The sequence below is a fragment of the Apteryx rowi genome, unplaced genomic scaffold, assembly GCF_003343035.1.
Source record: "Apteryx rowi isolate R43461 unplaced genomic scaffold, aptRow1 scaffold_1228, whole genome shotgun sequence".
Lineage (NCBI taxonomy): Eukaryota > Metazoa > Chordata > Aves > Apterygiformes > Apterygidae > Apteryx > Apteryx rowi.
In genome coordinates, this window is record NW_020447451.1 from 26,959 (window position 1) to 39,661 (window position 12,703).

The following is a 12,703-nucleotide window of genomic DNA, read 5'->3' on the forward strand; positions in this document are numbered from 1 at the left end:
GTGATTAGGCATCTTACCGTCCTTCTGGTACTGTGGCATGTTGGGGAGGTGTGACCACAAGGCATACAAGAGTGAGCTGGATATTGGTGGAGAGAGACACTCARAGTTTGTGAGGGGTTGAACAGGATAGATTTAATAAAGGACTTGCACTCCAATCTGCACAGGGAGATCCGGGAACCCCACAGAAAGGTTGCTGATGGGAGGCTGCTGGAGGCATGAGTCAGATGCACAAGTCAGATGCCCAGGCGGGACTTGACTCATTGTTCCTGAGGGCCCTCTAAATCTACTGGAACTATTTCCTTATCTCAGCTGTGCTAACTTTGGGAAACTACTGTTCGGGATGCAGCTAGACATTGTTGACAAAAGGGAATATGCATGCCTGGCCCTGACGGGAATTCAGTCAGTGTGTAGTTTCACATGCTGGGCCTGCTACCACATACTCTGCCAGTCCATACTCCTCACCAGATCTTCCACARGTGTTTTCACTACACCATCCTTCTGGCAGTGTGGCACATTGTGGAGATCTTCCAGAGGTCTTGTTGGGAGAGTGGAAGCAGGTGAGGGAGAAGATGAATGTGCTGCACAAAGATGGGTGGTGAGTCTACATGAGCATGCAGAGGAGCCAGACAGTTGTGCTGGGGCCAAAGGGCGAGAGGGGTTAAAGACAGGGCAAGACAGAGAGGTAAGACACTGGAACAATGTTTTCTCTAACAGACTTTTACTGCTTAGGCACTGTGTGACGACAGGGCTAAACGCTGGTGACGATGGTGGGGCATTGTTCTCAGTCTGCCCTTTGAAAGAAGATCCAGTGTCTATAGGCTTGTCTATGCAGAAAAAAATAACCTAGGAAGCAAGAACAAAGATGAACTTGCTAAAAAGAGAGTGACTATAATCCAAAAAAACCCCATCCACTTGGAACAGAGTAACTGTTCTGGAGAAATATTCCTTTTATGATCCAACAGAGGACCCACAGATAGGAAAAATACTCCAGAAATCTGAATCAGCCAAAGTCACTGACATACTGCTGCACATCAGTTAGACTAAAGTTTTGTCTGTAGGAGATTAACGTAGTGAGAGCCACAGGTAGAAAGGAGAAACAGATGTCATCATGCCTCAGGCTCTGACAATGGCAAGGGACTGAGCAGATATTCACATAATCTGAAGGAGGAGAAGCATCRTCGTGCTACAGAGGAAGACAAATGCTTCTTCCTCCCTTCTTTCCCCCCCAACCAGGGAGGCAAACTATGGAAATATTTCTTCTCAAACCCAGATCTGTCAATCAGTCAGTCCCGAGCAAAGTACACCATCCTAACAGATAAGACTCTCTCTATTTCTGCTATTACCAAATCTCCACTTCTTCAAAATACATGTGACAAAATGTGTTGCTTCACTTTCTCAAGCAAGAGATCTGCAGCACATAACTAGGGTTCAAGAAGCTACAGCCTCTTGCCTAACTTTTAGCCACTTGAATGTCAGCTAAAAAAAAGAAAGATTTGCAGCATTTTCATTGTACATCTGTTCAGACAATGCCATGAACTTGTGGCATAAAAAGAAACGCAGAAATATAGCTCTTTGACTATAGCATGATGTCTTCTCTCAAAAGGTAAGCAAACCTTTAAATTAACAATGCAAGAAACTAGGAGGAAAATCAGATGGTCAGAGACAGTGCTTAGATGCTAAGGCAACAGCAGTGTAGGAGTCTAATAGGTGAATGAACAGAACAGCAGAACATTTTAGATGGCTGGCCATCTGCTGAATCACGGTTGCTACTGACAGCCATCCTCTCTGTGGTCTCCTACATAAAATACAACTGTCGTCACATGGAATTCACAGTCTTTGGATGTGCCACAGAGATCAGGTGGCTATACAAGGAGGCCACGGGCCTCTGCAGAGAGTCCTAATCTCTTCAGCCCTGCTGGGGATGTATACATGCTCACTGACATACATGCCATCCTTTGRGCTAGACAGTAAGGCAGAATGGACATGGCTGAACGTTACAACACTCCATTCATGCAGATTATCTCTGCATTGTAGTCATGTTCCCACTTCAAAGAAGGTATCAGGGAAAGTGGCAACAAAGAGGCACATGWCTAAATAGCAACATATGTGTATATATAGAGAGAAAGAGACATATATGTATAGTGGAGTGTTCCTAAAATCTATCATCTGAGATGGGAACAAGGCAATTGTGCAGAGTGCTAAATCATTCCCAGGAGGTATCAGGATTAAAACAAATAGCAAGGTGCTCACTTTCAAAGGATGAACGTAGCAGAGCTATTAGAAGATGGCAATGCTGAATTCAGTCTGCAAGTGGGGCAGTGTGTCTAATGAGGTAGCTACACACAGTGACTAGATAACTCTAAACCCGAGGCAGGGCCTTGAACCAGGCATTCCAAGAATGTCCTTTTTCATTTCTAAAAGCTGCAATTCTCTGGATTGCCAAAAGTCTGCTGTAAAGTTTGGTCTCTAGAGAGGAAGAACTGGACATTTAACCCACTAAGTAGTCAAGACTTCTGGAACAGATCTTGAAAAGATGACATGCTCTAGAAGCAGAACTTGCTTCCACTCATTTTGCCTGCTCCACCTCCACTGTCTACGAGAGAGTCCTTCTACTACAGAGGTGGTAAAAATGGACTGCCTTTCCTGACTGCTACCTTTTTCCTGATGGCCAGTTGATTAAACTCATCAGATTTCGTTCTGTAACCAGTGTTTCCTACACTTTTCTAAAACATACTGCTGCACAATTTGGGGTAAAAGCCAAAGCTAGGCTTTTTCAAAGCTGTACATTTATTCACACTGCAGTGAAAAGTCAGCTGAAATGGTGGTWTTTATCAGCAGTTAATTGCAGTTCTGGGGAGAAGCAGTTTTTTGAGATCACGTGTGTATGAAATGGTGGGGAGGAATGTGTTCAGGAAGAGATAAGGAAGGAGGCTGATATGAATTTTAGGGGAGCTAAATTCTACCTTGCAGGTAAGGAATGATTGTAAACACTCTATACAGTTTCAGCTAAAATAAACAGGTAGTTTCTTTATTCTGCTCAGTGATAGTGAGAATAGCTCATCCTTGTCTAATACTTCAAGTATAGTAGGATAGAACAATTTAGCTGGTCAAACAAATGGTATAAGCAGGGTTGAGGCCATAGTCAGCCCTGAGTTTCCTGCCTGAATAGTATTCGCCTGCTAGGCAAATTATCCATGAAGTGTCCCAAATAAGCACACGTGGCCTCGGAGAATAGAAGTGCTTTAAGGTTATGTGTTTTATCAGAAAGTTATCTCCAAAGCACTGGGTCATAAAAGTGCTGTAAGCAGTACTGGCCTGTCATGAGAAACCCTAAAAAGGTAGAAGGCCCTTGGAGTTTGTTTGTTAACAGAAGTTTTCTGTTACATCTCATGCTTCTTCTCCTCATTTTTATCAGTATCAGCACGGAGTTTCCCAGAAAAACATCTAACATTCATTTTCAATCTCAGTTCACTGATAATAGTGTCAGCACATTTAAACTGAATTCTTCATCCAAGGGTCTTTTTTGCATATGGCTTACTATCTCCATTGTGAATATACCTAGAAATGCCAGTTGTGTACAGGGTTCCCCATGCATAAAAAAAGAACAAAATAAATTTTCCTATTAAACTTTCCAAAATCCAGTGAATTGGATTTTGCAAATCATGCTTTTCAAATAAATGTAGATGACTCTCTAGTAAACACCTATAATACTGGTGACCTATCATGAATAGCAGTAGCTGTAGGTTTAGCCGAGCCAAACAACAGAAAATAAGCAAGAAAAACATGAACTAGTGTGGCATCCATGGGTGATCCAGGTCTTAAAAGAAAACTGGGCAATTTGTGAACCAGTTCCATGAAATGTCTGGGCTATGCCTGTTTGGATCAAGAGCCTACACTATTTTGGGATCCATTTAAAATTGAACTTTTTCTCTTGACTTTGGGTTCTATTTACAGTGGTTGCAAAACATACAGTCTCAATGGTTGCTGGAATGTGAAAACAAACTAATTTCCTCTGATTTTCCTCAGACCACATATCTGTAAATTGCTTGGACATTATTTATTGAAGATTATTATTAATTTTAACTATATGGACAATTAGTGGCCCAAAGCCCTGTTGTACTCAGTACTAATCAGTACCTTAGCAAAAAAAAAGGCCACATTTTCATCCCAGAAGTTAATTACTGCTKGATAGAACAATAGGTCAGCACTGTTGAATCCAGATGCACACCACCTAACTTGACATAGCTAATTCAAGTACCTAAATTAAGACCTTATTCTAAAGTTAAAGTCTAGTTTCTCTATCTACTTAGCAGAAACAGGCATGTCCAGCAGGGTATTCAGCAATTACGTAGGATAAGTCACTCTCCAGATGGTGTCTGTTTTCTCCATTGAACTGCTCATGTGTACCAAATTTAGATTAGGCTCCTTAGGTGCTTTTGCTGAAGTTGGTTGAAAGCTCCCCACACCTTGAATTTTATATGCTATAATGCTCTGTCTAGAAAACAGAAGTGTCAATACTTCCTATGACTATTTGGAAATTACAGTTCTCTAGGGTAAGGAGTATATCCTACTGGACACATACACAGTACTTGATACAAGAAGATACTGCATTCTCTAGTTGTTACTGCAACATAAGACCAAGTTAGGAAAATATACACAGCCTTTGACACAAGGGATTCTCACATGCGAGAATGTGATTATGTTAGTGAGCTTTTTCTATAATCTACATGTAAATTACCAGAAATGAGAAATTAAATGCTGAATAAAATGGTTGACTAAGAGCAGGATCTCAGGAAGACCTTGGAGAAGGAATAGAAACCTAACTTGTAATGTTCCTCTTCTTGATCTTACAAACATCTCCTGAAACATGTGGAGATACATGAATGATGAACAAGGTCAAGAAGATTTTGTCCTGAGGAACAGTCTGACTCAAATGGCTGGAGTCTGTGGGAATCTTTTGGTTAAGTTTAACCCCTTCTGATCTGCATGAATAGCTTCATTTCTCCCTCCCTGGAGGGAGTTTCCTCTCTTCTAAGATGAGTATATGCTTAAAAGGGCAAGACAGGAGAATTCAATGGGTTCTGAGGAGGCAAAAGTTGGCACCATTTCTCTGCTTTTATCAGGGAAGAGACAAAATACAAAGCAATACTGCACTGTCCTTATGCTTTTTAAAAGGAGGGTGATAAGTAAACTATCTCTCATTGAGATATTTCTCTCTGTCCTCTTCCCTTTGGTATAGTCAGCTTTTTTGCTTTCATCCAAAGTTTTCATATATTGGTAATGACTATACCCACAGTGATTTAAATACCATTAAAAGGAAGATTTTTGGGGAGGAATAATGACATGCCTGTAGCCCCCACTGAAATGTTCTGGACTCAAGTGAATTTTTCAGGAGCCAGAGAAACTGAATAATTTTTAAAGAAAAAAATGAGACCTGTGTCTCCTCTGGAGTGCTATCGCACGTATATCGGTAACATGTGCCTACCTCAAGTTCTGACAGCAGTTTGTTAGCAATAGGCTCTGGCTCTGCACTTAATTATTCATAAAAAAATCACTGTAAGAATCTTAATCCTAACATTCTCCCCAAACTTAAAGCTAAATAAATAGACTTGTCTCAGTGTATCCCCCTTGAACTGTGCCATCTCAGTGGTCCTCATAAATTTGCACTAATGTAATTATAAACTGACTAAAAGCTATAAAATAAAAAGATGCTTATAATATATACCTTGAGTTCCAYAACTCTGTAAAGCAGGCCCTTATACAGCAAATAAAAAGAGTTGTAGAAAATACCAATCTTAATACCAACAAAAATGCAAAGATCAGATGGGGGTACAAAAGGTAATGCAAAATCCTGCACCTGGGAAAGAATAACTCAGAGAATCACAGAATCGCAGAAGGACTGAGTTTGGAAGGGACCTCTGGAGATTGTCTAAGTCCAATCCCCCTGCTCAAGCAGGGTCACCTAGAGCACGTTGCACAGGATCGCGTCCAGGTGGGTTTTGAATATCTCCAGAGAAGGAGACTCCACAGCCTCTCCGGGCAACCTGTTCCAGTGCTCTGTCACCTTCACAGTGAAGAAGTTTTTCCTCATATTCAGATGGAACTGTCTGTGTTTCAGTTTGTGCCTGTTGCCTCTTGTCCTGTTGCTGGGCACCACTGAAAAGAGTGTGGCCCCATCCTTTTGACACCCTCCCATCAGGTATTTGTGGGCTAGATGAGTGGACAGTGAGGTGGATTGAGAACTGGCTGAACAGCAGAGCTCAGAGAGCTGTGATCAGTGGCTCAGAGTCTAGTTGGAGGCCTGTAGCTAGCAGTGTTCCCCAGGGGTCAATACTGGGTCCAGCCCTGTTCAACTTAATCACCAATGACCTGGATGAAGGCACAGAGTGCACCCTCAGCAAGTTTGCTGACGATACAAAACTGGGAGGAGCGACTGAGACACCAGAGGGCTGTGCTGCCATTCAGAGGGACCTGGACAGGCTGGAGAGGTGGGCGGAGAGGAACCTCATGAAGTTCAACAAAGGCMAGTGCAGGGTCCTGCACCTAGGGAGGAATAACCCCATGCAGCAGGACAGGTTGGGGGTTGACCTGCTGGAAAGCAGCTTTGCAGAGAAGGACCTGGGAGTGCTGGTGGACACCAAGCTGACCATGAGGCAGCAATGTGCCCTTGTGGCCAAGAAGGCCACTGGTATCCTGGGGTGYATTAGGAAAAGACATTAAAGAGAATTTTATGAGACGTTTCTGCTGTTTCATGCTTAATGCACAGACAACAGTTTTACTATGTCTGCTTAGGAAAGGGTCTGTACTATTTAGAATTTCTTTATTTCTTCATTCTGACATAGTTACATTTATCTGTATATTTTCTTCTGCCTTATAGTAACATTTTTTCATAATACTTTTATCATTTTTATGAACATAGAACCTACTAATTTATACTCATTACTATCAGTTTCCCCCCTTTGCCATTTGGTAGATATTGTATTTTTAATTTCCCTTTTTCACTGAAGCTACTTTTTTTGACTACAAAATTGCATATTTCAGGATAGTTTTCTTTAACAACTTGTTATCATATATGTTGACTTTAAAAAAAAATCCCATTTCAAGTAATTTTTTTCATAATTGTACTTAGTGTGAGAATATTAGTCTGTCTGAAGGGCAAAGTATGTATTTTATTGATCAGGACTATAGCTTGTTTGGGCATAACAAAGGTAGTGTGTTGGAATCACTTGTACAGCTATTAATTAATAGTTCAGAGATCAATCCATCAGTAGTTGTCAGAATAATCTCTAATATAAAAATACTCCATACAGAGTATGGAGCACAGGAAGTTATCATCTAATTTCTACAATCACTGATGTTGCTTTATGGTAGCATAGGACTTTCAGCGTATGCCCACACTAGCTGAAATTCCCCATGACTGCATTGCTTTTGTCACCCTATGCATATCTAATCCAAGTTTAAAAAGCAGTCTATCACACTGCAGCTTGACTCAGTATCTGTATCAGCTCACTGCTGGCACCCCACTGATGGATGAATCAGAATAGCAACACACCTGCACCACTGGCCTGGCACCCTGGACTGTCAGGAGCTCTGATACGTGATATTTCTGATATAGGCTGCCGCACACATCCATACCCTCCTTCCCACTCCATCCTTCCTAAAGCAGGTGTGTCCAGAAATGCCAACATGCTGGGCATTTGAATCCTTCTGCCTCGCTGATAGAATAACTGGAAATGCTGCAGAGAATCTATCTAGCTGGAGCTAACCTTTTGCTTGCTGGTTATTGAGTAGCATTTGTCCAGGTCTGAAACACATATCAAAAATGCCTAAGTGTTCTTTAGTAATTTATTATAAAAGCAATCCTCAGTATAATATACAGTCCCAATTTCACAGAATCACAGAATCACAGAATGGTTGAGGTGGGAAAGGATCTCTGGAGATCATCTAGTCCAATCCCCCTCCTCATGTAGGGTCACCTAGAGCACGTTGCACAGGATCGTGTCCAGATGGRTTTTGAATATCTCCAGAGAAGGACACTCTACAACCTCTCCAGGCAACCTGTTCCAGTGCTCTGTAAAGTATTGGAATAACAAAGAAGTTTTTCCTTATGTTCAGACATTTCAACAGTTATCCCACAGATAGACATAACCAACTCTTCCTTTGTGGCTTGGTGTGGTACCTTCAACAAGACCAAGATACACAGCTGATTCTAGTAATGTGACGTGAACATTATCAGCAGAGCTGGGTTCTGGGCCAAGGTGTGAAACCAATTTCTGATGCTTCTCAAGGCAAATGGCCTGGCACACCTCACATATAAACAAAGAATTTCTGCAATAGATCACAGCTGGAATAAAGAAGAGGAAAGCTGTTCTCTTGGACAGGCAAAATAAAATAACATGAGGTTTTGATATATTTATACCATGCTAGGTACTGTAAATAAAAAAGGCCCTGGCCTTATAGGAAGTGGTTACTTTGCTCTGTGGTGGAAAAAAAGGAGTCTCAGGAGTAATCCTTCACAGTCACTGAAGGCTTCTTTGCTTTTCTTTCACAGTATGATGACAAACCGTACTGTAACCACTGCTACCTGCAGCACTTTGGACCAAGAGGTAACATCTTGTCTACTCACTAATGTTTTACTGCTATAATCATTCAGTTTAAGAGATTTATTTTCAGAAGTACCTACCATGTGTCCTCAATTTTCCACATATGATCATATCTGTACAGAAAAAGAAGTAAGTTGTCCAAGTAAACTGCATTCAAAAACATGAAGATAGTTAACAATCTGATCTATGGACAGAGACCTTATCCATGAGGGCAGATATTTTACAGATGCAAATACTTTGTGGGTGCAAATTTTTCATTTCAAAAGTAGATGCTGACTTGAAAGATTTTGAAAAATATTTTGAGTTAAAGTCTTCTGGTTTCAAACTGCAAATGCTTAGCGGGTATTTTTCTGGATCCTAGAATGAATACAAGAACAAGTATTGTTAGATATTTCATGGCCCACAGCTGGGATTGGGAAGCTTTTTCTCTGCTAAAGGAGAAAAAGACCTTTCAAACACCTCTGGTAGGTCACATATTAACACGTGTCTTCGTGTTATCCAATAAGAATGAGAAGGAAGAGTGGACACAACCATGGACCACATGAAATGAGATTGCATCACATATCTGAGTCCCATGCTCCCTCATCTCTTGTTGTAAGGGCATCTGCTGGGGTCCACCCGGCATGATGAGTCCCTCTGCCCACAGTAAGAGCTGGGTGCACACTACTTGTCAAATTCAGAGCATTGGCAGAGCTTTGGCACTGCAGACCAGCACATACCATCAGCCAGAAAACTCTGTCCAGAGCAYAGAATAACCTTAAAACCTATAGTAAAAGACAAAGTGCCACAGTGTAATGTGTCACAGAAAGAGAGAAGCAAAGAGCCAGGGTATTGCTGAACTCCTAAGTCCCTGCAGCAACTAATGATATATAAAATAAAACTCCCACATCCTCCTGGAATACTGGACTTCAGTTTCCAAACTGCAGAGAAAGCCACTGGCTAAGGGTTTGGGTCACAGAGACTAGACAGATGATCTGTTGCCAGTCTATCAATAGTAAATCTAAACACTGTTTGAGGTGGGAGTGTGAGATGTCTTGCAGCTGACCCACCTGAATGCCTCCAGAAGTACCAGGAGTTCTACCCCARTTCTGCCTGCACTTTTGACCTATCTTTGGTACTTTAGGGAGGGAAGAAAGGCTAACAAACTCAGTCAAATTATGAAACTTAGGTTTAGGGGTGGTGAGAGGAAGAAAGGAAATTCCTTGTTGACCTAAGTAAGCAAACAGTGGAAACCTGGAAATATGTGACTAATATGACAAATATAACACACAGCTAGACCCCTGCTGTCCCTGTTTGCCCGTAAGACTGGCTGCAGCAAAACACTGTCACAAAGCAATAGCTTCAACTCCCTGCTTCATTTTACATTCTGCAAAATGGAGGTGCTTGTTTCAATTCACTGTTAGTTTGTGAAATGTAGCCAAACTATCACCTACAAATCCTGATCTTGTATTTGCAAAATTAAAACCACACTTCTAATTCTTTGTTGACTTCTCACTTATGGTTGCTTTACAACATTTATGAATCCACTGGTGGCAATGCACTTACCTCTGATCTGCGCTGAGTGTGGCTGGTGGAGAGCATATCTGTTATAGTGTCATATCAAAGAATGCGAAGGAGCATGGGTTTTATTATTGTTGTTGTTTTGTCCTCAGTTCCCTCTGCCCTTAGCTTATGTCCTGGATATTCCCACAATAATATAACATTTTAGCTGAAGGTAAACAAGCAGACAGATTCATCAGGAAATCTCAGGCTGGCTTTATTTGCACCCATGTAAATATTCCTCTTGCCACAACATCCCTTTACCTTAACGTCAGTGCTGTGAGGCAGGGCTATGATGTATCCTAATTCTGCAGAGAGGAAATGCATACAGCTAAGGAAGTAACTGGTTTACCCAAGATCACACCTGACATCTGTGGCAGACAGGGAACATGACCTTAGATCTCAAGAGTTCTGACAAGAAACTTTACTACAAGGCCACCTTTTTCTTGCAAATAAACTGCCTATTGTATTACTCAAACTGCATTTTCATCAGTATAAAACTGGCAAGTACCCTGAAGTAGACATTAATTATTACTATTTGTAATAGCTCCCAAGTATCATCAAGATCTCCTTGCACCAGATGTTGCATATACACATGGAAAATCTCKTATCAGAAACTTATTGTAAAACTAAAAACATGCCAAACGTGGGAGAAAGACAATATGGAAGCAGAACAAAAATACAAAACAGTTTACTGGACTTTCCAAGGAAAGTTAGGGTAAAGACAGAGACTGAATCTGTATCTTCTGATTCACAGGACACTGTCTCCTCTCCAAATCTTTATCTACTGATGTGAAATCAGCATGAAGTCAGCATCTTGTCTAATGAGTGTATTAATTCGATTTTAAATCACACTTAACAGAACAAACGCACAGCTGGCATATGTTAGGATACAGGGAACAGCTGAAGTTTTGCATATCACGTTAGAGCAATACTGACTGAGATGTTCGGGAGAATGCTGTGTCTAGCATTTAGACTTTTTTTGCCTGAAAATCAAATTGACCCTTAGTTGTATGCATATCTAAACTATGCTTTACAAGTCTACTTCTAATTCACAATGTAACCCAGATGAATTTTATACTATTTTAACTATGCTGCAGGATTATGTTTTGTACCATAATATATTACACCATTGCAGCTACTGTATTTGCATTTATAACAATTAAAAATCCAGTACAGTGGTACTTCTAATCAGATACAGGAATTCAATATAGTGGAATCCAATATATATTTATAAGTAATATCCTTGCATCTGTAGAGGGAGTCTATACCTTTTGAACTGTACTCATTAGGGCTGTGAAAAGAAACAATTTTTTCCAGTCTTTTTGGCCAGTCTCAACATAAACATTAATACCAATGACAATGACAACACTATTACAGCCACAGCTAGTAGCTTTTGTTGTTTCCAATTTCAATGTTTTATACATAAGAGAATTTCAAAACTGCAAAATATTGTATTCAAATCAAATTAAACCCATTTTTTGGCATGAAACAAATGGTTTGTTTAGTTGTAAAGATTTTAAAAACAAGTAATTTCAGAATTAATTTTTTGTTCTGAAAATGACAAAAAGATTTTTTCAAATCTTGTAAGACTTTTTTAATTGTCTGAAGCAGTTAAAAAAACTCAGCATGAATTCAGTTGACTCAAATACGCACCTTTTTCAGAGGAATGTTTTGTATTTTTTAGCTAAGCTAGTGTTGAAATATTTGGAATAACGCACCTGGTGGTGTGAGACTTTCCTGAAACTCCAGTTTCTCAGTTGGCTTAGAGAGCCAAAAAGAGGTATTCCGGTTGATCCACCAGAGGCTTGCAGTAATTTTACCTCCACCTACTCAGACGTATGAGGTAACTAACTGGATGAAAACTAACCATTTGGGGGTCAGGGTGTTCATCTTTAGCTGTGTCAGGTCTCTGACCTGTCTTACAATGCAGTTGCACAAAGCTAGTGCCATTTGAGGTGTGGGGCATAGCTGAGCAGCCAGCTGCATCAACACTTTTTTGCTAAAAGAATGAAGTTGTATTGGCTTCAGGTGAGCGTGAAACTGCACTCTTAATGAATTGCTCTCCAAAGGTATCTTCCAACTGCAGGTTGCTGGGAAGTTTGGCAATGTGGAAAGCTTCATCTTTGTGTTGGGTAGCTGCTCATTAAAATGGCAGAGTAATATGTTTTCAGTAACTGGTTGGGTGACTGAAACATCTAAAGAAGGAAGATGATGAATGGTCAAATAGTGGACCCCTAGTGCAAAGTCAGCAGCAAAGATACCTTATGCTAAAACCTGAAAATTCCAACTGCCTAAACATCTTCAAAAATTTCCATTAGTTATCAAAATAGCAAATAACACAATCCTGGCTGTCTCTGAGAAGATTCACAGCCAGCAACTCTATGCGGGCAAGTATTAGTGAATCATTTTTTTCAAAGTATTCAACATGATCTACCTGATTGACTCTGCACAAGTTGTTTATGACATTAGACTAAATTCTCTAAATGAGAGCTATTGTACAGTGGTGTTTTATGCCAAAACAGTCCCAATAATTAAGACATCTAGCTTGTGTGTCAAAG

General features: G+C 40.5%; 1 protein-coding gene across 1 annotated transcript in view; it reads left to right on the top strand.

Annotated features, from left to right (window-relative positions):
- LOC112978634 (cysteine-rich protein 1-like) overlaps positions 1 to 12,703 on the top strand; it is a 39,542-nt gene that overhangs the window by 22,317 nt on the left and 4,522 nt on the right. Inside the window, exon 3 of the mRNA XM_026092277.1 lies at positions 8,552 to 8,606. Coding sequence (XP_025948062.1) covers positions 8,552 to 8,606 — 55 coding nt within the window. The remainder of the gene's footprint in view (positions 1 to 8,551; positions 8,607 to 12,703) is intronic.